At 45.1% G+C, this 26,472-nt stretch overlaps 1 protein-coding gene across 2 annotated transcripts in view; it reads right to left on the bottom strand.

The window, feature by feature from the left end:
• Positions 1–3,379: 3,379 nt before the first annotated feature.
• LOC126470001 (uncharacterized) overlaps positions 3,380–26,472 on the bottom strand; it is a 192,845-nt gene continuing 169,752 nt past the window's right edge. For both annotated transcript variants that reach the window (XM_050097465.1, XM_050097466.1), the window contains 3 exons: positions 20,814–21,035; positions 9,089–9,228; positions 3,380–7,565 (listed from right to left, as the gene is read on the bottom strand). In XM_050097465.1, the coding sequence (XP_049953422.1) occupies positions 5,144–7,565; positions 9,089–9,228; positions 20,814–21,035 (2,784 nt within the window). In that variant the 3' untranslated portion in view covers positions 3,380–5,143. The remainder of the gene's footprint in view (positions 7,566–9,088; positions 9,229–20,813; positions 21,036–26,472) is intronic.

The raw sequence follows: 26,472 nt of genomic DNA, 5'->3' as shown, positions 1-26,472 counted from the left end.
TGTATGAGAAGCGGTATGTTCACTGTGGGTCCCAGGAAGCCTACCAAGAAGTACTCCGTGTAACGGATGGTGCAAGCTAGAGGATGATGTATTATATTTCACGAATGTTTTATCTACGTGGAAACAGTGTCTTTCGCTTAATGTGATATGTATCTTGAATCAGAATGGCTAAATTGATGTGCTGAACAACCAGGTTTTGCCATTTATCCATTGTCTTGACGAAGACTGTTACATTACCAGTTCTGTTTACGAAAGTTAAAATGTTTCTGTCCACAGAACTAAAATTGTCACTGCATACACTATGTGATCAAAAGTATCCGGATACCTGGCTGAAAATGACTTACAAGTTCGTGGCGCCCTCCATCGGTAATGCTGGAATTCAGTATGTTGTTGGCCTACCCTTAGCTTTGATGACAGCTTCCACTCTAACAGGCATACGTTCAATCAGGTGCTGGAAGGTTTCTTGGGGAATTGGTTGGTTGGTTGGTTTGGGGAAGGAGACCAGACAGCGTGGGCATCGGTCTCATCGGATTAGGGAAGGATGGGGAAGGAAGTCGGCCGTGCCCTTTCAGAGGAACCATCCCGGCATTTGCCTGGAGTGATTTAGGGAAATCACGGAGAACCTAAATCAGGATGGCCGGACGCGGGATTGAGCCGTCGTCCTCCCGAATGCGAGTCCAGTGTCTAACCACTGCGCCACCTCGCTCGGTTTCTTGGGGAATGGCAGCCCATTCTTCACGGAGTGCTGCACTGAGGAGAGGTATCGATGTCGCTCGGTGAGGCTTGGCACGAAGTCGGTGTTCCAAAACATCCCAAAGGTGTTCTATAGGATTCATGTCAGAACTTTGTGCAGGCCAGTCCATTACAGGGATTTTACTGTCGTGTAACCACTCCGCCAGAGGCTTGCATTATGAACAGGTGTTCGATCGTGTTGGAAGATGCAATCGCCATCCCCGAATTGCTCTTCAACAGTGAGAAGCAAGATGGTGCTTAAAACATCAAAGTAGGCCTTGTGCTGTGATAGTGCCACGCAAAACAACAAGGGGTGCAAGCCCCCTCCATGAAAAACACAACCACACCATAACACCTCCGCCTCCGAATTTTACTGTTGGCACTACACACGCTAGCAGATGACGTTCACCGGGCATACCCACACCGTACCATCGGATCGCCAATTGTGCACCGTGATCCGTCACTCAACACAACGTTTTTCCATTGTTCAATCGTCCAATGTTTACGCTCCTTACACCTAGCGAGGCGTCGTTTGGCATTTACTGGCGTGATGTATGGCTTATGAGCAGCCGGTCGACCATGAAATCCAAGTTCTCTCACCTCCAACCTAATTGTCATAGTACTTGCAGTGGATTCTGATGCAGTCTGGAATTCCTGTGTGATGGTCTGGATAGATGTCTGCATATTACACATTACGACCCTCTTCAAATGTCGGCGGTCTCTGTCAGTCAACAGACGAGGTCGGCCCGTACGCTTTTGTGCTGTACGTGTCCCTTCACTTTCCCACTTCACTATCACATCGGAAACAGTGGGCCTAGGGGTGTTTAGGAGTGTGTAGATCTCACGTACAGACGAATGACACAAGTGACACCCAATCACTTGACCACATTTGAAGTCCGCGAGTTCCGCGGAGACCCCATTGTGCTCTCTCACGATGTCTAATGACTACTGAGGTTGCTGATATGGAGTACCTGGCAGTAGGTGACAGCACAATACACCTAATATGAATAACGTATGTTTTTGGGGGTGTCCGGATACTATTGATCACATAGTGTACGTAAGGAACATACTGCCGCAATCACTCATCTTCACTGGCCTGTGAAGTCTTCTGTTTTGAAGTGCATGGAAAATCTTTGGTACCACCTGCAAGAATGTGTTAAACGTCGGGGATGTTTTCCGTGGAACCTGACCAGTCGGCGCGAGCTGTTACGGTGGGGGTAGTTAGATACTTACACATCTTACATCCAGAACATTGAGCACTACAGTCCAAAGCGATTCGTGGATGGGTTACATTTTATTAAGATAAACGCATCAAATTTTATTTAACAAATAAAAAGAAAGTGTCGTGAGACTCCTTGTCTAACAGAGCCTTTCAATCTTCGATGCTACTTTTTGTGTGAAGTAGTTCCTCATTAGGCCGGAACAAGCCTGTGTCCTCCGCTCCAATAGCGCGAACCACTCAACCAAGAAGGCAGTTCGTTCAATAAATAAAATTTTATAAATCCTTCCATTGTTTCATATTTAGGCCTTTCCTACCCTACTTTTTGGCATTTGCTAATCATAAACCAAGACTTGTAACAAGCTCTCAGGATAATAAGAGAAAGGCTCTTTTACTACCTGAGTACCTGTCAAAATATTAACACAGAAGAGCTGCCAGAATAAGATTTTCACTCTGCAGCGGAGTGTGCGCTGATATGAAACTACCTGGCAGATTAAAACTGTGTGCGGGACCGAGACTCGAACTCGGGAGAGCTTCTGTAAAGTTTGGAAGGTAGGAGACGAGGTACTGGCAGAAGTAAAGCTGTGAGGACGGGGCGTGAGTCGTGCTTGGATAGCTCAGTTGGCAGAGCACACGCCCGCGAAAGGCAAAGGTCCTGAGTTCGAGTCTCGGTCCGGCACACAGTTTTAATCTGCCAGGAAGTTTCACAGAAGAGCTGTTTCAGAGAACTAGATAGTTGTTAAACAACAGAATATACCGATTACGACAAAAATTAACCTACAGTCTATGATAAAAATCAATAAAAACAATCTCGACCGAGTTTTAAGAGTTTCTTATTTATTAGCTACAGGTTTCGGCCCTTCCTCAGACCACGCTCAGGCTTGTCACCGCCAGTACGGCTGCTGGTGGCGGCAGGCGGAGCGAGATCCATAGAAGTACGGTTGTGTCGCTCCGCCTGCCGCCATCAGCGGCTATAAAGACGGTTATAAGCCTGAGGATCGTCTGAGGAAGGGGCCGAAACCGGTTGCTAACAAATAAGAAAATCTGTAAACGCGATGGAGACTGTTTTTAATTGACTTTTAGCATTTCATACAGATCGCTGAGCTCCAATCAAGAATGCTTTCTAAAATTTTACATTCTATGAACTGAACGGATCGAGTGAAATGTGTAGTCATCACTCTGCCACGTAGGTCTTGTGCTGTATGTCTGTTGCAGACAAGATGAAGCACAAATAAGGTAGCTTTTCCTGAGATCAAATACACTGACACATGTATCGGCCTCAGAAAGAGAAGGTTTCTGTGTTAGAATACAAAAATTTTATTTGAGTGAACATATAAAGTAATTTGTTTAGGCTAGTTGTTGCACATAATTTAAATATTACAGTAGTAATACAAGTATTTTAGCGCAAAATAGTAGACAAATTTGAAATGTATTTTGTACACATTCCCCAGTCTTTATTTTAGAAATCGATAAAAAAGTACAAAGTGTTTCACATTATTAGGAATTTAATTTAGAATCCAAATATTAAGAAACAATTTTGTTTAAGATCGTCTGATTTTAACAATTTATGACGTTAATAGAGGTGCGTTACTTCATAATTAATAAATCTAAGATAAAAAGTCCTTGTCACACCTGCAGCCCATATTCCTTCACCATTTAGGAAAAATAGCTTAGTTTACTTTAAGTTAAAAAAGTAGTGATATTCTTAATTGTTAACGCACTTGAAGTTCTATAAATATCGTATCTTCAAGCTATCTCAAAAATGTAATAAGAAAAGCAGCTAATTCTCCAGTTCCACTCATTTTGTTGTACATAATGTTAACTTCTGATTTAAAATGAGTGGAAAATGAAAAGCTAGCGTAGGAGTTTAAATATTACATTATATCATCATGAACCATTCCAACATTTCTGTGGATCGTCAGTACTTTATGAAAGTCATTCAGGTCCTCGAACACAAACATAATCAACAGGGATTTTCATAGTATTCTAGTTTCATTGCAAAAACGTACCAGCTCTTCATTAGCGCTGTTTCTTCCCAGTTAAAAAAATAATAATTCCTTACTTTTATATGAAAATGAGTTAAATTGACAGATTGTTCTGAAATAAACTGAAGCCACTCTCAGAGTTCTAGTAGGTTAAAATGTCATTTAAAGTCATTTTATTTTAAATGCTGTATATGATGTCATATTTGACATTCGCAATGAAAGAGCAGTGTTTCACTTACATGCTGCAGTTATTCTATTGTTGGAACTGCAGCAAAACGTCTTTAACAAAAGAACAAGTAACTCACTAAGGCTCACGTTTTGGCAAGTGAAAGAACAGCGCTGTTTGAAAAACGTTTCTTACAACAAAAATGTCAGTTATAATACGGTTTGCAATGTTTTTTTGGTAGGACAATCAGATCCACTGAAATAGGAACTTCCAAGCAAGGTTTGCTCGAATTATTCAGAATCCTTTCATCCATTTGGCACATTCTTTTGTCTGTCATCATCGCGCGAGATCGCTTTACACGAGATTTCAACCTTTCATTACTGCAGGTTCCATCTGCTAATTCTAATTTATAGTATGCGGCCGATGTGAGAGGCGAATCCTATATTATAATATTTAGGAAAATTAATTGCATTTGCAAGCTATTTTTAACTAGCGAAGGTTAAACTGCTCAAACATTTTTAGTACATTCACCACAAACGTAAAGTTGACTAAACTACACTGAAATGCGAATATGAGAGAAGTATATTTTTGGAATGGAATGAAATGGAATGTTGCACAACAATTCCATGTAAACTACGGAATGTCTAAGAATATCTATCGGCTTTTCGTTGTAGTGGTTCATAGTAGCACCCAGCGCACTGTAAGATTGGATAAAAGGAAGTTGTGTTGTGCTGTTTCTTGTGAATGCCGCAGACCACTTTGCTACGTCCACACGAAGTTTTGATGCCGCCTACAATGTTTGTTGCGTGTGTTGATGACAACACAGTAGTTCACTGTGTACTCGCAGTCACGAGATGCAGGCGGGTATAGATAAATATTTCCAGCTATCAACGCGGTAACCAATGATTATAGCATGTAGCACTTCAGACGGTTGTTTCAAAATGGTGAATTATTGATTAGTTTTGTCTCAAATCTTACTGCGTACTGTGAAGCCTTCTTTTATCGACGTGTGTCGTTACTCGGCTAGATTAGTGTCATGTTTCATTTGAAGCTCGCTTCGCTGTCAGCATCTCCGTACCACTCTTTCGTGTAAGTTTCTCTGACGGTGGTTCGCGAGAAGAGCATCTCCCTGGCAGTGATGGGTTCGCGCAGGGTGGCGCTACGCGAGGAGCGCGGCGAGTGCTCGGGACTGCTGACGTCACCAGACCAGCCCCTTCGGCCCACGGGCGCCACCCACTGTTCGGTGAACTCGGACGCGGACCGGGCGAGGGACGGCTGGCTTGTAGAGCGAACCAGACTGCCGTGCGGCCCGTAATCTTCGTCGTCGGACACTCCTGCAGTGCCCGAGTGCCGCGACCCGGGCCTGTAATAGGAGCTGGCGTCGCTCAGAGTATCTGCTATGTCCGGCCTCGCGAAGTCCACCATCACTTCGGTCATGGAGCGGACGTCCATGTCAGATCTGACGCTGGACCTGGAAGGCCTCCTGAAGCGCGCCGGCCCTGCCGGGTGCCCAGTCGTGTCGGCGACGAGCGTTCGCACCGAAGACCCACCGTCAGAGTCGTATTCGTACAGCGTCGGGAGCGAGCTACGCCGGCTGCGCGTATCCCAGTCAGTTTTGCGCTTGTAGCGCTGGTTCGAGGAGCTGGAGGTGCGTTGGTCGTAAGAGGGCTTCTCTGGTGGAGTCAGAACTCTTATAATCACGTCCCACTTCTTCGGCTCGAATAGCTTCTCGTACCGTTGGTCTTTTCTGATACGCTCGTAATCCTCACGGACAGTGGCTTCTGTGAGAAGTGTACGTAGTGTCGACTCCGTAGTAATTATCTGCCTCCACTTCTCTCTGTCTTCGATAGTGAGTACAGCTTCGCTCGTTTCGACTGGGCCTTCCGAGACGAGTGGCTGTGTAGTTTCGGTCACGGGAGGCGGGTTGAGCACGCGAATGAGCACGTCCCAGTTGGGCACTGTCGGATCCTTCGGAGGCACCTCCAACGTGGTCGTGTACTGGCGTTCGATATGCATCTGTGCCTGATGCCGTTCGGCTACAGGCGTGAGTGGAGCACCGGATACGGACGAAGCCTCCGAGAAACTTTCCCATTCCGGAGCGGACTCGTCTCCGGGAGTGCCCGTGTGCGTACCGGGTGCCGGGTAGTTGCGGATGACGACGTCCCATTTGGGATTCACCGGTGGTTGCGGTTTGGTGTGGTATTCTGTCACTTGGCGACGATGGCGCTCCACGTCTTCGATAGTACGCTTCTCGGTGATAGTACGCAAGAAGACGTCGTCGACGACGTGTGAAGTGATCTGTGGCCGCGGCTCTGCTATCACTGGAGGTTCTATCAGTTCCAGTGTGGTAGCAGGCGTGATGTCCAACTCGCTCGTATAGTGTCTCGACGGGACGATCGGAGGAGGTGGTGGGGGAGGAGGAGCGACGTTGGTCTCGCTGGTGAAGCGTTTGTGAGAATTATCGACAATTTCGGACATCGATCTCGTGTCAGTCATCTCAGTATTGAGGGTGTTGAGGCTCGCCAGCGACCTACCAGAGGAGACGGACATGCGGCGCTGCGGGGAATCGACAAAATCTTCTCCCTGAGACCAGTTGTCATTATCGGGAATCGACCTCTGGGATAGGGTCTCGTTGGTCATTTCGCGAGTCTGGTGCATATCTTGTTGGCGACGGAGGATTCGGGAATAGACCGGTGGGGTTTGGGCGTACTTGGCAGGTGGTGGCGGAGGGTGGAGCTCGGGAACGTAGGAGAAGGTAGTCGCGCTGGAGACAGGAGGAGGGATGTCGGTGAAGGAGCCCTCGCGCTGTTCTAGGATAGTGGTGAGGTTGCGGGCCTGGATGCTCATGGTGCTCTCGACGTCGGAAGGAGGCGGCGTGGGCGCGGGCGGAGACGGGGCGGCCCGCTTCACTCGCACCGACACGTCGAATTTGGGCTCTGGGAGAGGCGGGGGCGGCACCACGTTCACCTGCGCCTCCGAGTAGAAGCTGGAGCCGCCCTCGGCGTGCTGCACGAACGCCTTGTTCTCGTAGCCGGAGCCGGCGGAGCTGACGGTGCTGGGGCGGCGCAGCGAGCGCGTGTCCACGTCCTCCGCCTCCGAGTGCGCCGAGCTGGGCGACTCGGACGGGTAGTCGCTGGGCAGCGTGTCCGAGTGCTCCAGGATGAGCGCCGCGTCGGACCCGGAGGTGCTGCCTGCCGTGGCGTGCGCGCGCGGGATCTTCAGCCCCTCGAACATGGAGATGTTGCCCAGGCTGGAGCCGGACAGCTTGGTGATCTCGGAGCCGGTGCCCGACGCGCTGAGCGGGTGCCTGCGCACCACGGCCAGGTTGCGCCGCTTCAGGCAGACGTAGGAGCAGCCCAGGCCGAGCAGCAACAGCGACAGGAAGAGGATGGCGCAGATGATGAGCAAGATCTGGAAGCCGCTAAGCGGCGGCTCCACCGCCGCCGGCGTCGTCGGTGACAAGCTGTGCGATCGTAAAAGGTAAATACTAAAATACCTTCCACAATGAGGTAAAATGGTAAAGCATTTGGTCCAAAAACAGAGTAAAAGCAGTACACTGAAATCTCTACGCTACAAATATAAAGAAATCGAAAAATGGCGTTAATTACAAAAATAAATGTTTAATTTCGACAATGTAGGTGGAAAGGTTAGGGTAATGTCAATGCAGAACTTGTGGGAATTGCCTTCAGAACTTCGGAAGATCAACCTCTGAATTTCGTGGTGGTTCACCTTCCAACAAGATCTTAAAATGAATCTTACTATTTCCAATACATATTTAAAAGGACACTGAAGAGTAATGTAGCTCTGACAACGTCAGACAGGTGCTATAGCGGATGATCACGAGATACAGATTACAATGTTTATAATTATTTAAATGTGTGGTGGAGAAGAAGATCGGCATTAGCAAGTTGAGGCAGGGACGCTTCTTAAGCGAGGGCCGTCAAATGACGGCAACTGTAAGTCGTTAGAGACTCTTACATAGGAAGTAGATAGCCGATTAGTTCTCGTTTTTGAGAGTAATACAGGGAGGATCATACAGTTCGGTAGCTGTGCAATTAAAAGTATCGAAAGAAGTAAGTCGGCGAAATTTGACATCTTCTTAAGTCATGTGATTAAGCAGTTGATGGGGCTGTTTTGGAGTCGAAATTTAGAAAACGGAAGAAAGGAAGTAGATAAGAAGCAGTAGCTGGTCTGACAAACTACGGGTACACGATGTACGGGTGAGTAATCTTTTAGGGATTCCACGGTGTTAGTAAGCAACTATGGACGGAATAGTAATGAGATTCTACAGTACAAAAAAGCGACTCCTCGCGACTTAAATGCGGCCAACAAGAGTGAGTACTCACACAATGTTTGCTGTTATGACCTCTATCAATGGTGAAGTATACCCCGAATCACTATGCAGTGAGTTTATACTTTTTATGCCATGCGCTCAGGACAATTTGAGCTGCTGCATACTGTCAGTGGACTGCCCCGTGGTATGATCTATTAGAATACTGCACAGTACTAAGTAGTTCTGTAAAAGAAATCGCCGTCAGGAGGATTGAATTAGAATTAAATGGAACGCTTTTGGTTTCGATTAGAATACTGACTTCATTCAGCATATTTAAAGAACTGGCTTGGATGCTGTTTCTCACGAAAAAAGGCTACTGTTCATTCAAATAGACTTCATTACCTTGAACTGCCATAAAAGCCAACGGTGGATCTAACCCTCATTAATACGATTAATACACTGAGTGTAATCGAAATGTTTCGAATGGTGTGTAGATATATTGCGAAGAGGGCTATGTCGTATTGAGTAGAACAGAGAGCTAATACTGCACGGTACAAAAAAGGCAACGACAGGAAACCGAAATGGTATGCCACCATAAACGCTGGGGATGTAAAACTCTTCCCCTCGATGAATGACTTTAAATTGTCACTAAATGAAAAATTTTGATAGAATTGAAGGAAAAACTAGAGCGCAAGTATGATGCAGAGACTTACATGGGAGCCGGCAAAGCGGCAGGCGGCGGTGCCACGGGCGGCGGGTAGCGGCACACGATTGTGATGATCTCGTCGCCATCCATCTCCAGCCCCGGGTGGAAGCGCACCACGATGTTGTTCGTGAACACTCGCTGCGGTTCCTGTTCAACACATATCATCGCTATAGTTATTCAGCTGCGTAAGAAACTTCACTCGAAATACAAACATGCAAAGGAAAAAATGACCACCAAAGGGCGTTGCCACCATCCTTCGCCTTAAGGGGGGTAGGACGTCAAACGGGCCGACTTGGAGCACGAGAGGCACTACAGGACATTTTATTTTCTACTGTCTATACTTTTACAAATAAATTTATAAAACTTTGTCAGCATGACCAGGAAGGATTCACGATTCACACTCATAGCAGTGGAAGTGCAAAAACATAACAAAATAATTTTTTTTTAGATATGAACTTTCATCATTTTTTCACTTACTGTTGGCTGCATTTGTTGCTATAGGTACATTTTTCTTCACAAGTAAAAGAGATTATTTGATGAATTTTGCACAGCATACAAACCATACTTACAGGTGTATGAAACTGTAGAATTTTCCAAATCTATTAAAAACTGTAGTAAAAATTGAGATAATTAACTACAAAATTTGATTTTTTTCTAAACATAAAGTTTAAAACGTAACAGCACATTCATTTTTTTATCAATTAAATAGATTCTAGAGTTTCAGACACCTGTAAGTGTGGTTTGTATGCTGTGCAAAATTCATCGAACAGTCTCTCTTACTTATGAAGAAAAGTGTACCTATAGCAACAAATGCAGTCAATAGTAAGCGAAAAAATGATGAAATTTCTCATGTAAAAAAATTATTTTGTTATGTTTTTGAACTTCCGCTGCTACGAGTGTAAATCCTGAGTCCTTCGTGGTCATGCTGACAAAGTTTTATGAATTTACTTGTAAAAGTATAGACAGTAGAAAATAAAATGTCCTGTGGTGCCTCTCCTGCTCCAAGTCGGCCCCTTTGACGTCCTACCCCCCTTAAGGGCGGGTTGAACTCTGCTGGGGACACTTTCAATGAGGTGTCTGAATTACTGTGCAGGAGTGGCAGCCTATACCTCCTCAAGAGCTGAAACCAAAGAAGACAGTTATGTTGGAAGCTGGGGGTCTGGAGCGAAGCCGACTTTCTAACTTATCCCAGAAGTGTTCCACTGGCTCACGTCGGTAGTCTGATCGGGGCAGTCTATTTAAGGAATGTTAATGTACACAAACCATTGCCTAGCAGATGCTGCTTTATGACGGGGTGTATTGTCATACTGATTCAATCATCGCTTCCGAACTGTTCCTCTGCTGTACGCAGTGCACAATACCGTAAAATGTGTACATATCCTTCCACATTGTACGCTTTCTTAAGTGCAATAAGGGGACGACACCGAAATCGCGAAAAACATCTCCATATCGTAACACCATCTCATCCGTACTTCACTGTAGGTACTATACATAATGACCAGTAACGTAGTAACGTTCTACCGGAATTCGCCAATCCCAAACCCTCGCATCGGATTGCCACAGGGCATAGCGTGATTCATCACTCCAATTCACTCTTTTCCAGTCACCCACTGTAAAGTCGCATCGCTCTTTAGACCACTTAAAGTGTCGCTTAACACTGACTACGGAAATGCGTGGCTTATAAGGTGGTACTCGACTATGGTACCATTCGAATTGGACAGCTTTAGAAGGATTTAAATGTTCCTGGTGGTTTCGTTACTCAGGTAACAGCCAATGACTAATCTACGTTCGAAGTCACTGAGCTCTACTGACCGACCCATTCTGCTCTTTTACTTTCCTCCTAAGAGTGCAATACTCGCCGCCTCCTTTCACACTGGCGGTTCCGCCTCTCATGACATCTAGTGGTCAGTCCTGCATTAAATAGGGCTGTCCGAAAACTTTTGGTCTGATATTGTATATCTCGGGAAAAGTGAACGTTTATTTACACACAAGTTTGTAGATGGTAGGTGTAAGACAACCTATATCTCCGTTGAGGTGCTACAGGATGTGTGTCAAGCCTGTGCAAACTCCGGATGTGTCCTCTTGTAACCACAAAGCGATCTTGCACTCGCGCATAGAAAAATTAGTTCAACTGCTGGATAACAACCTCTGGAATGGAGATCACGCTCACCTACCTCAGCCTCACCATTGACCGTCACCTCACCTGGATCCCTCATCTCTGCTCCATCCAATCCAAAGCCTACAACCGCCTCCGGCTCCTCAAACTCCTCTCTGGCCGGACATGGGGGTTGCACCCCTCTACCATCCTCCACACCTACAAATCCTTAATCCGTCCCATCCTCTGTTATGCCAGTCCTGCCTGGATATCTACCCCCCTCCCCCCCAAATTCTATAAGTCCCTCCAGATCCTTGAGCATCATGCACTCCGCCTCGCCTTCCGTATACGCCTCCTGCCCCCCACGCGGATCCTCTATGACCTCATTCCTTTCCCCCATCTGCTCCTATTCCTCGAACATATCTGCATACTCTACACCTCCCGCTGCCTTGATCCCCCTCACCCCCTGGTTGCTCCTCTCCTCTCCCATCCCCGCCCCCTGCCACGTCTTCACTGTTGTGTCCCTCCTACCCTCCATCTCTACACCCTTCATCTCCTTTTGCAAGGTGGCTTCCATCCACTCCCCTCCCGGATGATGCCCTCTCTCCCTCCATTTATCCCTCCTATCAACTCTGATCCTCACTCCCCCTCCTTTCCTCTGTCCTTTTTCCGGGCTCCCTCTCCCCCCTTCCATCCTCTTTTTTCCCCACCTCCCCTCTCTCTCCCCCGAGTCCTTTTGCATTTCCCTCCTCTGCCTTTTCCCATTTCCTCTCGCGTCTACTCTGCCCCTCTCCCCCCTTATGAGTCCTCTCCCTCCATTGGTCCCCCCCCCCCCATTTTTCGTTTTTTCCTCTCCTCCCTCCTTGTTTTCCCCCTCCTCCAGTTCCCCCCCCCCACCTGCCCTTGGCTAGGGAGTGTCATCTCTGTGCCGACATTTTCGTGCAGTGTTTTACAGTGAGTGTTTTACAGTGAAATTTCCGTGTTGTGTGTCTTGGGAAGTATTGCGAACGGCCATCATACTGTCGCTGGGTGTGATTTTCTTTTATCTCTTGCGAACAGAAACCAGACTGTCGCCATGTTTTTTTTTTTTTTAATTGTGTGTCTACTATGTCACTTGTCTGATTCCTGTGTATTTTATTAACATTGCCAACCCCTTTGCTTTCTGTTTTAACTTTCCACAATTTTCCGCCATTTTACACTTTAAGTCACCGTTTTATCGCCTGTTTTTCTTGTTTCTTTTCTTCTTCCGTTTTTAAAAAAGTCTGTAGGCTGTAGAGCAGCGTACTAAGCTGCTGCCAGCCCGCCCCCTTCGGGGTGCATTGAAATTCAATAAAGGAAAAAAAAACGGAGATCACGATCCTGCCACACGGCGCCTTGGAAGTTCAAGCTTTGCAATGGAGGCCCAACCAGGCTCTGTTCACTTGTGTCTCACACTTTCTCAATGTGGGACAATTCTGGCCACCGACTTGCCGCAGCTTCGACACACTCCTTAGAGAATACGTTTGGTAATACCAGTTTACAGAGTGCATCCCCACGTCGCAACCGAAACGGCAGTACAACAAGTTGGAGGGTGTTTTGGACGTACGCTGCAGTGATTAGTGTACTCAGAATGAACTCTTATTGCCGCACTACATCCAGATAGAGCAAACTATTTTTTATTCCGGGAAATTACAGCTATTGAAAGGCACGATGTTAGGATGAACTGCGCTAAAAGCTCGTAAAATTGTTGTTTATTAAAACACAACCGGTTTCGCTGCTTAAATCCGCATCATCAAGTGCAACCTACACGGTAAAAAGCAAAGTACAGTGTCACCACATTTTATGGATATTAAAATTAATAGAGGAATGTCTGAAATGTACTCACAACGTTAAAATGGTTCAAATGGCTCTGAGCACTATGCGACTTAACTACTGAGGTCATCAGTCGCCTAGAACTTAGAACTAATTAAACCTAACTAACCTAAGGACATCACACGCATCCATGCCCGAGGCAGGATTCGAAATTGCGACACAACGTTAAAAGATCATAGGCACACACATCGCTCCTAGTACTGACGATATTCTCTAAATTGTAAATTTTGACTAGGAGTGACGGATATGCCTACGATCTCTGAATTTGTGAGTATATTTCAGACATTCCTCTATCAGTTTTAATATCTATAAAATGTGGTGACGCTGTACTTTGCTTTTTACCGTGTAGGCTGAACATGATGATACGGCTTTAAGCCGCGAAACCGGTTGTGCTTTAATAAACAACAATTTTACCAGCTGTCAGCAGAGTCCTTTCTAACAACTTGGCGGATAGAGCAGTAATGAGTATTCAGGCAAAACCTTCTCTTGTCAGAAATCTACATCATTCTTCCCCCCAACTGCCTTCAAGATACTGTTGCAGGAAGACTACACGGTGGTATTACATCGAAAGAAGTCCAGCTAGTGCAACGGGTAGTCATAGCCAGTTCGCCAGCAACAGTTTGCTGCACGATGCCTGGGAGTGTGATGTGACGGACCAGACGGGAACGCTTTCTTTTTCTCCATTCCTGCAGCATTTGGGCTGCTTTCATGGTGTACAGATTTATCTTCACGGCTCGAAACCAAGACATGAGTGACTGAATCATTTGAATTTCATTTCTGTTGCGCGTCCAGTGGAAAGAACGTAATGTTGACTGTAACCATTCTTGATGGAGTTTCCAGTGATTTATTCGCCTCCCATAAAGAAAACGGTGAATATGGCGGTATTCTATGAACACTGATTGTCGAAAGACTCTGTACAAGGTCCAGTACGTTCGTCAAGTTCGATAAACCTGATGCGACCGTGTAACGGTCTATTTGTAACTACATTTTAAAAAATTCCATTTATCGAATATTTGGTTTCACTGCGTGTCTTTCGCTATTTGAGACGTCCCCTGTAGCCTTCTATATTACTAAACTGCTAACTCGGTGCGCAGTGCACATCCCAGTAACGGGTTGCCTATCTAACGGCTTCCAGGGGCAGCAAAAATTTCGTTTTCAATATTTCATGTAATTATTAACTGAACTCAATGCTGTCTCATAATCTATTCATTAAATAAAAAAACTTACGTTTAAGGTTTAATACAAAAATCAAGTATTAAAGTTAGAAACTGCATATATAGCTTGAGGCAGCATAACTCACGGCGCGCCAATTATCCAGACTATATTCATCTAGTATTTGAGAATGAGAGCACTTAGCGCCTTCTAACAAACTTCAGACATAATTTCGAACGATTCTCATACTGTTTACTGCTGATACTTCACACGAAATAATGAAAGTTTATGGCTTACTATATTTTCGCAGTTCATCAACACTTCATCACTAGGCACGATATTTTAATTTATTAGTCCTTTACTGCTAACTCTGTTCACAACATATTTTGCCGACAGTATCCACATCTACCACTGAATGTACCTCCAAGGTTACATCATTGTAACACAGATAGTTTAGGAGATATAGCGCCAAAAACATTGAGATGAGTGAAAAACTACCTTTTCTTTTTTTTGCGTGAATTACCGAGATTATACTAAGCCCGTGTTTATTAATGTGAGCACTTAGCGACTCCCAGCAAACGTTACAAATAATTTCAGAAATTTTCTAAACTCTTCCATTAGTTTATAAGTCAATAATTCGAAACTAATGAAATCAACATAAACCGACGGAAAAAATTGCAACACAAAAAATAATTAATGTGGAGTAATGAAATTTTGGGAATATATTTGTCTAGGTAACACATTTAAGAGCCCGCATCTCGTGGTCGTGCGGTAGCGTTCTCGCTTCCCACGCACGGGTTCCCGGGTTCGATTCCCGGCGGGGTCAGGGATTTTCTCTGCCTCGTGATGGCTGGGTGTTGTGTGCTGTCCTTAGGTTAGTTAGGTTTAAGTAGTTCTAAGTTCTAGGGGACTGATGACCATATATGTTAAGTCCCACAGAGAAAAAAAAATAAAAAAAACGCATTTAAGAGATTAACATTGCAAGATCACTGGTGAATGTAAGCGCGAGATAAGCCGGTGCAAATGTGAAACGCTGATACATTACTGACCGGTGTAACGGCCAGAATGTAGAAAGCAAGCATGCAAACGTGCATGCATCGTGTTGTACAGGTGCCGGATGTCAGTTTGCCGGATGGAATTCCACGGCTGTGGCACTTGGTCGGTCAGTGCAGGGCCGGTTAATGCTGTTTCTGGATGACGATTGAGTTGTCGTCCGATGATGTCCCATATGTAATCAGACGTTTGAAGCTGTGCTACACGTGGGAGTTCGATTCTTTAGAGAATCGGTGTTGGGGTTACTCATTATGATCAGACAAAGTGACGTACATTTGTTCATTCATTAACACATATATCGTATTTTGTAAATTCACTGATGAAGAAGAGACGTAAAGGACGTGTAGCGAGTGACGTTATACATTATCTGGACGAAGCAGCCACGCCACCGGAGGCTACTTCTGTAAGGTATAGTAACAACAAATGTTAGAACTGGTGCTAATCTACTCAAATTGCCAGTGATGGGTATCACTTTTAGATCACTTTTTTATATTATGAGAAAAGCATCTACTTTGAAAAACGTCGCTGCTCTTCCTCTACATCTACATACATACTCCGCAATCCACCATACGGTGCGTGGCGGAGGGTATCTCGTACCACAACTAGCATCTTCTCTCCCTGTTCCACTCCCAAACAGAACGAGGGAAAAATGACTGCTTATATGCCTCTGTACGAGCCCTAATCTCTCTTATCTTATCTTTGTGGTCTTTCCGCGAAATATAAGTTGGCGGCAGTAAAATTGTACTGCAGTCAACCTCAAATGCTGGTTTTCTAAATTTCTTCAGTAGCGATTCACGAAAAGAACGCCTCCTTTCCTCCAGAGACTCCCACCCGAGCTCCTGAAGCATTTCCGTAACACTCGCGTGATGGTCAAACCTACCAGTAACAAATCTAGCAGCCCGCCTCTGAATTGCTTCTATGTCCTCCCTCAATCCGACCTGACAGGGATCCCAAACACTCGAGCAGTACTCAAGAATAGGTCGTATTAGTGTTTCATAAGCGGTCTCCTTTACAGATGAACCACATCTCCCCAAAATTCTACCAATGGACCGAAGACGACTATTCGCCTTCCCCACAACTGCCATTACATGCTTGTCCCACGTCATGTCGCTCTGCAATGTTACGCCCAAATATTTAATCGACGTGACTGTGTCAAGCGCTACACTACTAATGGAGTTATCAAACATTACGGGATTCTTTTTCCAATTCATCTGCATTAATTTACATTTATCTATATTTAGAGTTAGCTGCTATTCTTTACACCAATCACATATACTGTCCAAGTCATCTTGTATCCTCCTACAGTCACTCAACGACTCTTACACCACTCAGCTATTGTTTTTATCTGCTACTTCACACTAAGCATTCATGTAACTTTATTGGTTTAGGATAACGATATCAGCTGTCTATATACTGGAAAATCTAACATCTGTTTAATATGAGCATCAATGTTAACCGGAATTTACATTAATGACACCAGATATCCTGTTCTATTATAAAAGGAATGACTAATTTGGCATTACATTACTTTATTTTTGGTTATCGAACGTGTTTCAGTTTCCTGTATGTCTGTCGGCAGCCTGTTAAAGAATTCTGAATCAAGATATATGAGGGGACTTCAAAAGTTAAGTTACAAGTTTTGTACGACACCAGAAACATTGAGTAACAAGAGTGGGGCTTTGTCGGAAGAGAGTACATGGTCTCGGTTTCCTGCAGACGCAGTTCTGCCGTACTACGGATAACAAGCTAACTGTAGTGCGCGAGTGAAATGGTGCGGTAACTGGAAACATACTCCAAAGTTGAAGTACGCGAGACAGTACGATTCTTGTGGGAAAAATGTCTAAATTGCACATAGATTCACCGTGAAGCTCTTGCGTTTTCTGGATTAAATGTAATGTCGCGAACAGCCGTAGGAAAATGGTGCCAACAATTTGAACAAGGTCGCACAGGCATGGGGTGCTTCTGATCGAGAAGGAAGGCCATGGAAACCGACCACAAACGACGATGTCCAGGTAGTTGAGGAACTGATTCGCAGCAATTACAAATTTTCCAATGACGAGGACGTTCACACAGCTGTTCTCGAATTGCTCCTTGACCAATGAGGGCACGTCTATAGTCGAGCAATTGAACGACTGGTAGAACGCTCCGGCCGTTGTTTACAGAAACTTGGAGACTATATTGTAAAATGGATTCATGTATCTGTGTCACTTTGAAGTGTAGTGCAAGATTAAATAAAACTTACTTGGCCTGCCGTAATAACGTGTAGCTTACGTTTTGAAGCCACTCGCAGATCCCCATTTTGGAGCCCAGACAGCAACGAAAAGAATACACAGGATGTTTCGAAGTCTTGGTGACAAACGTCTAGGGGTGATAGATCACGTCACGAGGAACTACTTTTGTCAGAGGCAAAAAGGTTCACTGATGATTCGAAGCGACGCTAGGCGTCCTTTAGTATTCGCTGGCTCTGGGACGACGAGTTTTCACCGAACTAGCAGGGTGCAGCATACTACCCACCCCAGGAAACTGATACATTGATTTTCAACACGAAAAGCGTAAGAATGACTGTATTTAAGCGTAGGAAGAAGTTTTAGAGGCGAGTCAGGAACTTCGGTTATGTCCAGCTTACCGCCTGTCACGCGGACAGGGGTGACTGGATGTTAGGCAACACGCATTGCATACGATACTTGCAGAGTACCTAAGCCGTGCCGCGTCCTGTCGCGTTGTCATCGATAAAAATTCCATCGTTATTTGGGAACATTAAATCCATGAATGGTTGCAAATGGTCTCCAAGTAGCCGAACATAACCATTGGCAGTCAGTTATCGGTTCAGTTGAACCAGAGGACCCATTCAATTTCATGTAAACATAACCCCGTGGTCGTGCGGTAGCGTTCTCGCTTGCCCCGCCCGGGTTCCCGGGTTCGATTCCCGGCGGGGTCAGGGATTTTCTCTGCTTCGTGATGACTGGGTGTTGTGTGATGTCCTTAGGTTAGTTAGGTTTAAGTAGTTCTAAGTTCTAGGGGATTGATGACCATAGATGTTAAGTCCCATAGTGCTCAGAGCCACTGTCAACTGTCAAACACAGCACACACGTTAATTGAGCTACAACCAGGTTGCAAAAAAATGGTTCAAATGGCTCTGAGCACTATGGGACTTAACTTCTGAGGTCATCAGTGCCCTAGAACTTAGAACTACTTAAACCTAACTAACCTAAGGACATCACACACAGCCATGCCCGAGGCAGGATTCGAACCTGCTACCGTAGCGGTCGCGCGGTTCCAGACTGTAGCGCCTAGAACCGCTCGGCCACTCCGGCCGGCAACCAGGTTGCACATTGTCTCAATGAAAACTTGGTTCCATGGCTTCGTGGGTCTATGCCACTCTCCAACCTTACCATCGGCGCTTACCAACTGAAATCGGTACTCATCTGACTAGGCCACGGGTTTCCGATCGTCTAGGGTCCAACTAATATGGTCACGAGCGCAGGAGAGGCGCTGCAGGGGATGTCACGCTGTTAGGAAACGCACATGCGTCGGTCGTCTGCTGCCATTGCCCATTAACGCCAAATTTCGGCGCACTGTTCTAACAGATACGTTCGTCGTCTGTCCCACATTGATTTCTGTGGTTATTTCACGCAGGGTTGCTTTATGTCAGTACTGACAACTCTGCGCAAACGCCGCTGCTCTCGGTCGTTAAGTGAAGGCTGTCGGCCACTGTGTTGTCAGTTGAGAGAGATAATGTCTGCTGAAATTTGATATTCTCGGCACACTCTGGACACTGTGGATCTCAGAAAATTAATTCCCAAACAGTTTACGAAGTGAAATGTCGATCTGTCTAGCTCCAACTACACTACTGGCCATTAAAATTGCTACACCACGAAGATGACGTTCTACAGACGCGAAATTTAACCGACAGGAAGAAGATGCTGTGATATGCAAATGATTAGCTTTTCAGAGCATTCACACAAGATTGGCGCCGGTGGAGACACCTAAAAAGTGCTGACATGAGGTAAGTTTCCAACCGATTTCTCATACACAAACAGCTTTTGACCGGCGTTGCCTGGTGGAACGTTGTTGTGATGCCTCGTGTAACGAGGAGAAATGCGTACCATCACGTTTCCGACTTTGACAAAGGTCAGATTGTAGCCTATCACGATTGCGCTTCATCGTATCGCGACATTGCTGCTCGCGTTGGTCGAGATCCAATGACTGTTAGCAAAATATGGAATCGATGGGTTCAGGAGGGTAATACGGAACTCCGTGATGCATCCCAACGGCCTCGTATCACTAGCAGTCGAGATGACAGGCATCTTATCCGCATGGCTGTAACGGATCGTGCAGCCACGTCTCGATCCCTGAGTCATCAGATGGGGACGTTTGCAAGACAACAACCATCTGCACGAACAGTTCGACGACGTTTTCAGCAGCAAGGACTATCAGCTCTGAGTCCATGGCTGCGGTTACCCTTGACGCTGCATCACAGAGAGGAGCGCCTGCGATGGTGTACTCAACGGCGAACCTGGGTGCACGAATGGCAAAACGTCAGTTTTTCAGATGAATCCAGGTTCTGTTTACAGCATCATGATGGTCGCATCCGTGTTTGGCGACATCAAGGTGAACGCACATTGGAAACGTGTATTCGTCATCGCTATACTGGCGTATCATTCGACGTGATGGTATGGGGTGCCATTGGTTACACGTCTCGGTCACCTCTTGTTCGCATTGACGGCACTTTGAACAGTGGACGTTACATTTCAGTTGCGTTACGACCCGTGTCTCTACCCTTCATTCGATCCCTGCGAAACCCTACATTTCAGCAGGATAATGCACGACCGCATGTTGCAGGTCCTGTACGGGCCTTTATGGATACAGAAAATGTTCGATTGCTGCCCTGACCAGCACATTCTCCAGATCTCTCACCAATTGTAAACGTCTGGTCAATGGTGGCCGAGCAGCTGGCTCGTCACAATACGCCAGTCACTACTGTTGATGAACTGTGGTATTGTGTTGAAGCTGCATGGGCAGCTGTACCTGTACACGCGATCCAAGCTCTGTTTGACTCAATACCCAGGCTTATCAAGGCCGTTATTACGGCCAGAGGTGGTTGTTTTGGGTGCTGATTTCTCAGGATCTATGCACCCAAATTGCGTGAAAATGTAATCACATGTCAGTTCTAGTATAATATATTTGTCCAATGAATACCCGTTTATCATCTCCATTTCTTCTTGGTGTAGCAATTTCAATGGCCAGTAGTGTATTATTCCGCGTTCCAAGTCTGTTAATTCCCGTCGTGCGGCCGTAATCACATGGGAAACTTTTTCACATGGTTCACCTGAGTACAAATGACAGTTCCGCCAATGTACTGCCCTTTTATATCTTGTGCGCGCGATACTGCTGCCATCTGTACATGTGCAAATTGCTATCCCAAGACTTCTCTCATTAGTGTATGTTGATAGTGGCACTAATAGCACGGCTGCTGATCACTCACTGTAAAAAGAGGGAGCAAATGTCTACTTCAAAGAGTCAAAGAACAAAGATACTTCAAGCTGTACACTGGCCGGTGGACGTTTGAGAGCACACGTACCTGTATAGTTCCGCAGCCCTTGAGCGGCAGCTCGAGACGGTACGTGGTCGCGCCCTTGCCGGCCACTTGACATGCGCTATTCCTGTCGAAGTCAGCGTACGCAATGCCGAAGAAGGGCTCCTTGAACTTGAGGGTGATATCCATGGAGCCCGACCCGCAGTACAGCGTACCCTTAGTCCGATTCAGCGTTATCTCTGGAGAAAGATCGTCCAGCTTCGTCACCTGAAAATTAAGAAATGCCTTTAATCGGTCAGGTCATATGAACACATTGTGAAGACTGACTCAAACTCTCAATGACACCGCTGTCAACTTGCTAATGCTTCTGAACATTGCAACTGAATTACATTAAATACATTAATACATGCATGACCAAAAGGAACTATGCATCGTAATCAGAATACACAGGCATTGTGATATCTTACTACAACTGAAAATCTGTATCGCTCAAGCAGACGTACTATGGTGGTCACAATGGTCGAGGCGACTGGTTGGATAAGCAGAAAATCCAGGTTCAAACCCCCGTCTTAAATGAAATATAAATTTTCAGTATTGATAAATAATACTGTATTTGGTTAGCTGTGTGAGTGAATTGACGGGATACATTTATTTGATTTCATCTTGCCATTTATTTTATTTTATCAAGTATTTCCCATTACAGCCTACAAAAGGTTTCATAAAAAACTCCAAGACTCTTCTGCCAGCTAGCCACATATATTATCCCACGTCTGCTTGATAATGATTAAAAATATATATATATAAAATTCAGATCTGTCTATCAAGTCTTTACTTATATTAACAGCGGAAAGTAACTTGAGCAAGGTAATCAATAAATGTAAAAGCTACTGCTACGATAGTTACATTTTGGCTCTCGAATTTGAACAAACTATTTTAAGCATATATGACGTCAGACAAGAGACAACACATACTCCACACGTATCAGCACGCCCCTTACGAGGAAGGGACCGGCCAATATTCTCTACATGACAGCCAAGGATTTTTCGACTGGGTCTAGCGCACCCTCGTCTTCAAACCCGTACATCATGGTTTTCCACTGGGTTAGAATATTTAGGTAATAAAGTCACGATTCCAGAATGAAATTTTCAGACTGAAGCGGAGTGTGCGCTGATATGAAACTTCCTTGCAGATTTAAACTACGTGGTGGACCGAGACTCGAACTCGGGACTTTTACTTTTCGCGGGCAAGTTCACTACCGACTGAGCTACCAAGCACGACTGACGACCCCTCCTCACGGCTTTACTTCCGCCAGTACCTCGTCTCCCACCTTCCAAACTTCCAAGTTTCGCAGGAGAGCTTCTGTCAAGCTAGGAAGGTAGGGGTTGGGTTGTTTGGGGAAGGAGACCAGACAGCGAGGTCATCGGTCTCATCGGATTGGGGAAGGAAGTCGGCCGTGCCCTTTCAAAGGAACCATCCCGGCATTTGCCAGGAGCGATTTAGGGAAATCACGGAAAACCTAAATGAGGATGGCGGGACGCGGGATTGAACCGTCGTCCTCCCGAATGCGAGTCCAGTGTCTAACCACTGCGCCACCTCGCTCGGTAGGAAGGTAGGAGACGAGGTACTGGCGGATGTAAAGCTGTGAGGGGGGGTACTCAGTAGGTACAGCATTTGCCCGCGAAGGGCGAAGATCGCGAGTTCGAGTCTAGGTCCGGCACAATGTTTTAATTTGCAAGGAAGTTTCAAAGTCACGACTGTTCACTGGAAACAACACTATCCACTACTTTCAAACTTTTTTGAATATTTTTGTTTTATCGTGAGACATGTCATACCGTTTCTTCCTACGCCAAAAGATACTGTGTACATAAAGAGGAATGGTTCCTTACTTTAACACTACACAGCATTAGCAGACAGAGCTAATAACTGGTGTGATGGTGTTATACACCAGTGCTCTCTACTAGTTTCCTTTCTGCAGTAAAATTCTTAGTTAGTGATGAAGATTAGTGACTTGAGAAGAAGACTTCATCGAGAACCGGGCTTCCACTCTGAAATTGTCAGAATCATCTGAACATTCTAGAGCAATTAGGACAGACTTCTGTAAACAACAGAGGCACTGACTAATCCATTGTCAGCCCTCGACGAACACTATACATTAAAACAGTTCGCCACTTTTCTCCATTATACTGCGATATCTCTGTCGGACTCGAGCTCTAGGCTACAGTGCGTTTGTGGATAAGTCTAAACACGCGCAGAAACAGGTGGCACCTCGGTCACACAGAGCTCCATAATACCACATTTTTGCAAGCCTCTCTGTATTGCCAGTCTCTAAGAATCTCACATTTTATCGTTACCTTAACGTTGATGGGAAGCCAGTCAAAGGGAAAGGGCGAGTAAAGAAATAGAACCAGCAGTAAGACAAGGAGATGGCTTGTCGCATCTACTATTTAACGGTGCATTGTAGAAAGTGGTAAGAGGACGGAGGAAGGCCATAAGTACTAAGGATATACAACTAGGTAGGAAGCCAAACAAGATGACTGTAGATTTTCTAGCATTTGCACATGACAAGACACTTACTAATACTCACATGAAAGTGCACAAGAGCAAACACAGAAATGGAACGTCAATCAGCAGAAGAAGGATTACAAATTTTATTTGAAAAAAAAACCAGTTGATAAGAACAATTTATATAAAGTTGACTTTTTTAAATATCTAAAAGAATGGACATCAAACAACATCAAGAGAAAGAGAGCAATAGGGACTAGAAAATATAATATGGAGAGGGCCTTTCAAAAACCAAGAATCATCTGTACTACAAAATCTTTATGCTGGAACAAAAAACTGAAACATTATGAAACAGTGGTCATATCTTAAATGCTCTATGCAGCTCGAAAAATTAAAAAAAAATGAAAGAAGACTCCTAAGAAAATGCTGTGACCAAAAAGCAGCATTGAATCAGAACACAGATTAAGATCTAATACAGAACTATATCTTGAAGTTGAAAAGGTAACGGATGCAACGAAGAAAAGGAGATTACATTCTATGAACTCATATGAAGGATGAATAACGACAAAATAACCAAGCGAGTCTTTGACTTAGTAAAAAATTACAAACTCAGAATCAATCGCTGAAAGAAGTAGGAACAGACATCGAAAATGCAAGTGTCGAGTAGGACACAATAAGAAACAGAACATAATTTAAAGAAGCTACAGAAAAGGCAGGCTTTCAGGACGAAAAAATGAATAACTGGAAGGAAGAGAAGGAACAACACGCTTTCAGGACGAAAAAATGAATAACTGAAAGGAAGAGAAGGAACAACACGCCAAAGAATGAACGTAGTGTGAGCCCAAAGGAAACTGTAATTAAAATCAAAGAAGCAGAAACAGTGTTGATTTATCGTATCCTCCAAAAGAACTATACAGAATAAAAAACATTAGGATGGTTGAAGCTAACATGTCTATAGACTTTTATGGAATGTTGCACCGATATCTCTACAAACGGAATGATAAACCGAAAGTGGTTTGGAATCACGAATTAGAGTGATAAACAGGTGGTCTAGAAAAAAGTTCGGGAAATGGAGTCGTCATTATAACTGAGCAGCAAAATATCTGAAATCTTTGGGCTCGTAGCTTAAATGTTTGCTTAATTACAAGGCAAGTTCTTGGTGTAAATAACCTATGTGGGAGTCAAGTCCAGTATCGTCTCCAAATAAATTACGTTCGTTGAAAGAAAACTAATCGCGGATTGAAGATTCCGACGAAGAATACGCAAATAACCTCGTTCCCTACAACGCGGGAGCCACATAATAATTCGGAATGACGTGCATCACACATGCTTCCGGTTTCTGGGATAGGCAAAACAGGAAAATAATCTGCAATCTACGTCCACAGCAAGAACCCTATTTGGAGGGACTACGAGGAGGATGGCAGTAATGCAGAAATGGCGCTGGCCGCTGGCAGAAGGAACGGCTTTCTGACCGTCTGGTTCGCCGACCGTGAAGGAGCAGCGAGCAGGACCGATGGAGGGGGCGGTGCTGTATAAGGACACGGCGGGTCCGTCTTCCAGAAGCAGCCACGGCGGCAGCATCGCTGCACCATTACTTCTGCACTTCAGGTAGCTATCACGCAGTCTACACTTTTTGTCAGTGGTAAGATTGCTCCGTTAAATTTTATAAATAAAACAACGAAGGACGACTTCGGTGTAAGAGTCGTGACAAAATGACATTCATCTCAAAATATGACGGAAGTAACTTCCGCATGATGTGTCATGGACAAGTAACACAACTCTACGAAATTTTAGTCATGCATTGAAAAAGCTGCTATAGTACAACGAAGGTAACTGACAGAGATAAGCCGGCCGCTGTGGCCGAGCGGTTCTAGGCGCTGCAGTCCGGAACCGCGGGACTGCTACGATCGCAGGTTCGAATCCTGCCTCGGGCATGGATATGTGTGATGTCCTTAGGTTAGTTAGGTTTAAGTAGTTCTAAGTTCTAGGGGACTGATGACCTCAGATGTTAAGTCCCATAGTGCTTAGAGCCATTTGAATTTGACAGAAATAAGAAATGAGACAAACAGAAGTGACACTTTTATTCAAAGACAAGAATTACACTGATGTAACTGGGATACCAGTTCGATTTTGCACAGAGTACGCGAAGGAACTTGCCCCCCCCCCCCCCCCAACCCCTCCTTGCAGCGGTGTACCATAGGTTCTAGAAGAGCGTAGCGTTCCAAAAGATTGGAAAAGGGCACAGGTCATCCCCGTTTTCAAGCAGGGACGTCGAACAGATGTGCAGAACTATAGACCTATATCTCTAACGTCGATCAGTTGTAGAATTCTGGAACACGTATTATGTCCGAGTATAATGACTTTTCTGGAGACTAGAAATCTACTCTGTAGGAATCAGCATGGGTTTCGAAAAAGACGGTCGTGTGAAACCCAGCTCGCGCTATTCGTCCACGAGACTCAAGGGGCCATAGACACGGGTTCCCAGGTAGATGCCGTCTTTCTTGACTTCCGTCGAGCCGGCCGCGGTGGCCGTGCGGTTCTAGGCGCTGCAGTCCGGAACCGCGGGACTGCTACGGTCGCAGGTTCGAATCCTGCCTCGGGCATGGATGTGTGTGATGTCCTTAGGTTAGTCAGGTTTAAGTAGTTCTAAGTTCTAGGGGACTGATGACCTAAGATGTTAAGTCCCATAGTGCTCAGAGCCATTTGAACCATTTTTTTGACTTCCGCAAGGCGTTTGATATAGTTCCCCACAGTCGTTTAATGAACAAAGTAAGAGCATATAGACTATCAGACCAATTGTGTGATTGGATTGAAGAGTTCCTAGATAACAGAACGCAGCATGTCATTCTCAATGGAGAGAAGTCTTCCGAAGTAAGAGTGATTTCAGGTGTGCCGCAGGGGAGTGTCGTAGGACCGTTGCTATTCACAATAAATGACCTTGTGGATAACATCGGAAGTTCACTGAGGCTTTTTGCGGATGGTGCTGTAGTATATCGAGCGGTTGTAACAATGGAAAATTGTACTGAAATTGTACTGAATTTTCAAACACGAAAGTTTCTCCCTGTGGAGGATCTATGTGCAAACATGTGCATATGTTCACAGCGTCTGAGAAATAGGCGGGGTCCAAGCTGACAGCCTGTATGCCTTTTTTCCCCCTAGAAATCTAAAAATAAATAATCAGATATCAACTGGATGTTTCATC

This window comes from Schistocerca serialis, chromosome 3 (assembly GCF_023864345.2).
Source record: "Schistocerca serialis cubense isolate TAMUIC-IGC-003099 chromosome 3, iqSchSeri2.2, whole genome shotgun sequence".
Classification (NCBI taxonomy): Eukaryota; Metazoa; Arthropoda; class Insecta; order Orthoptera; family Acrididae; genus Schistocerca; species Schistocerca serialis.
Note: the sequence above shows the minus strand (reverse complement) of the source record. Positions and strands in the feature narration are given on the sequence as shown.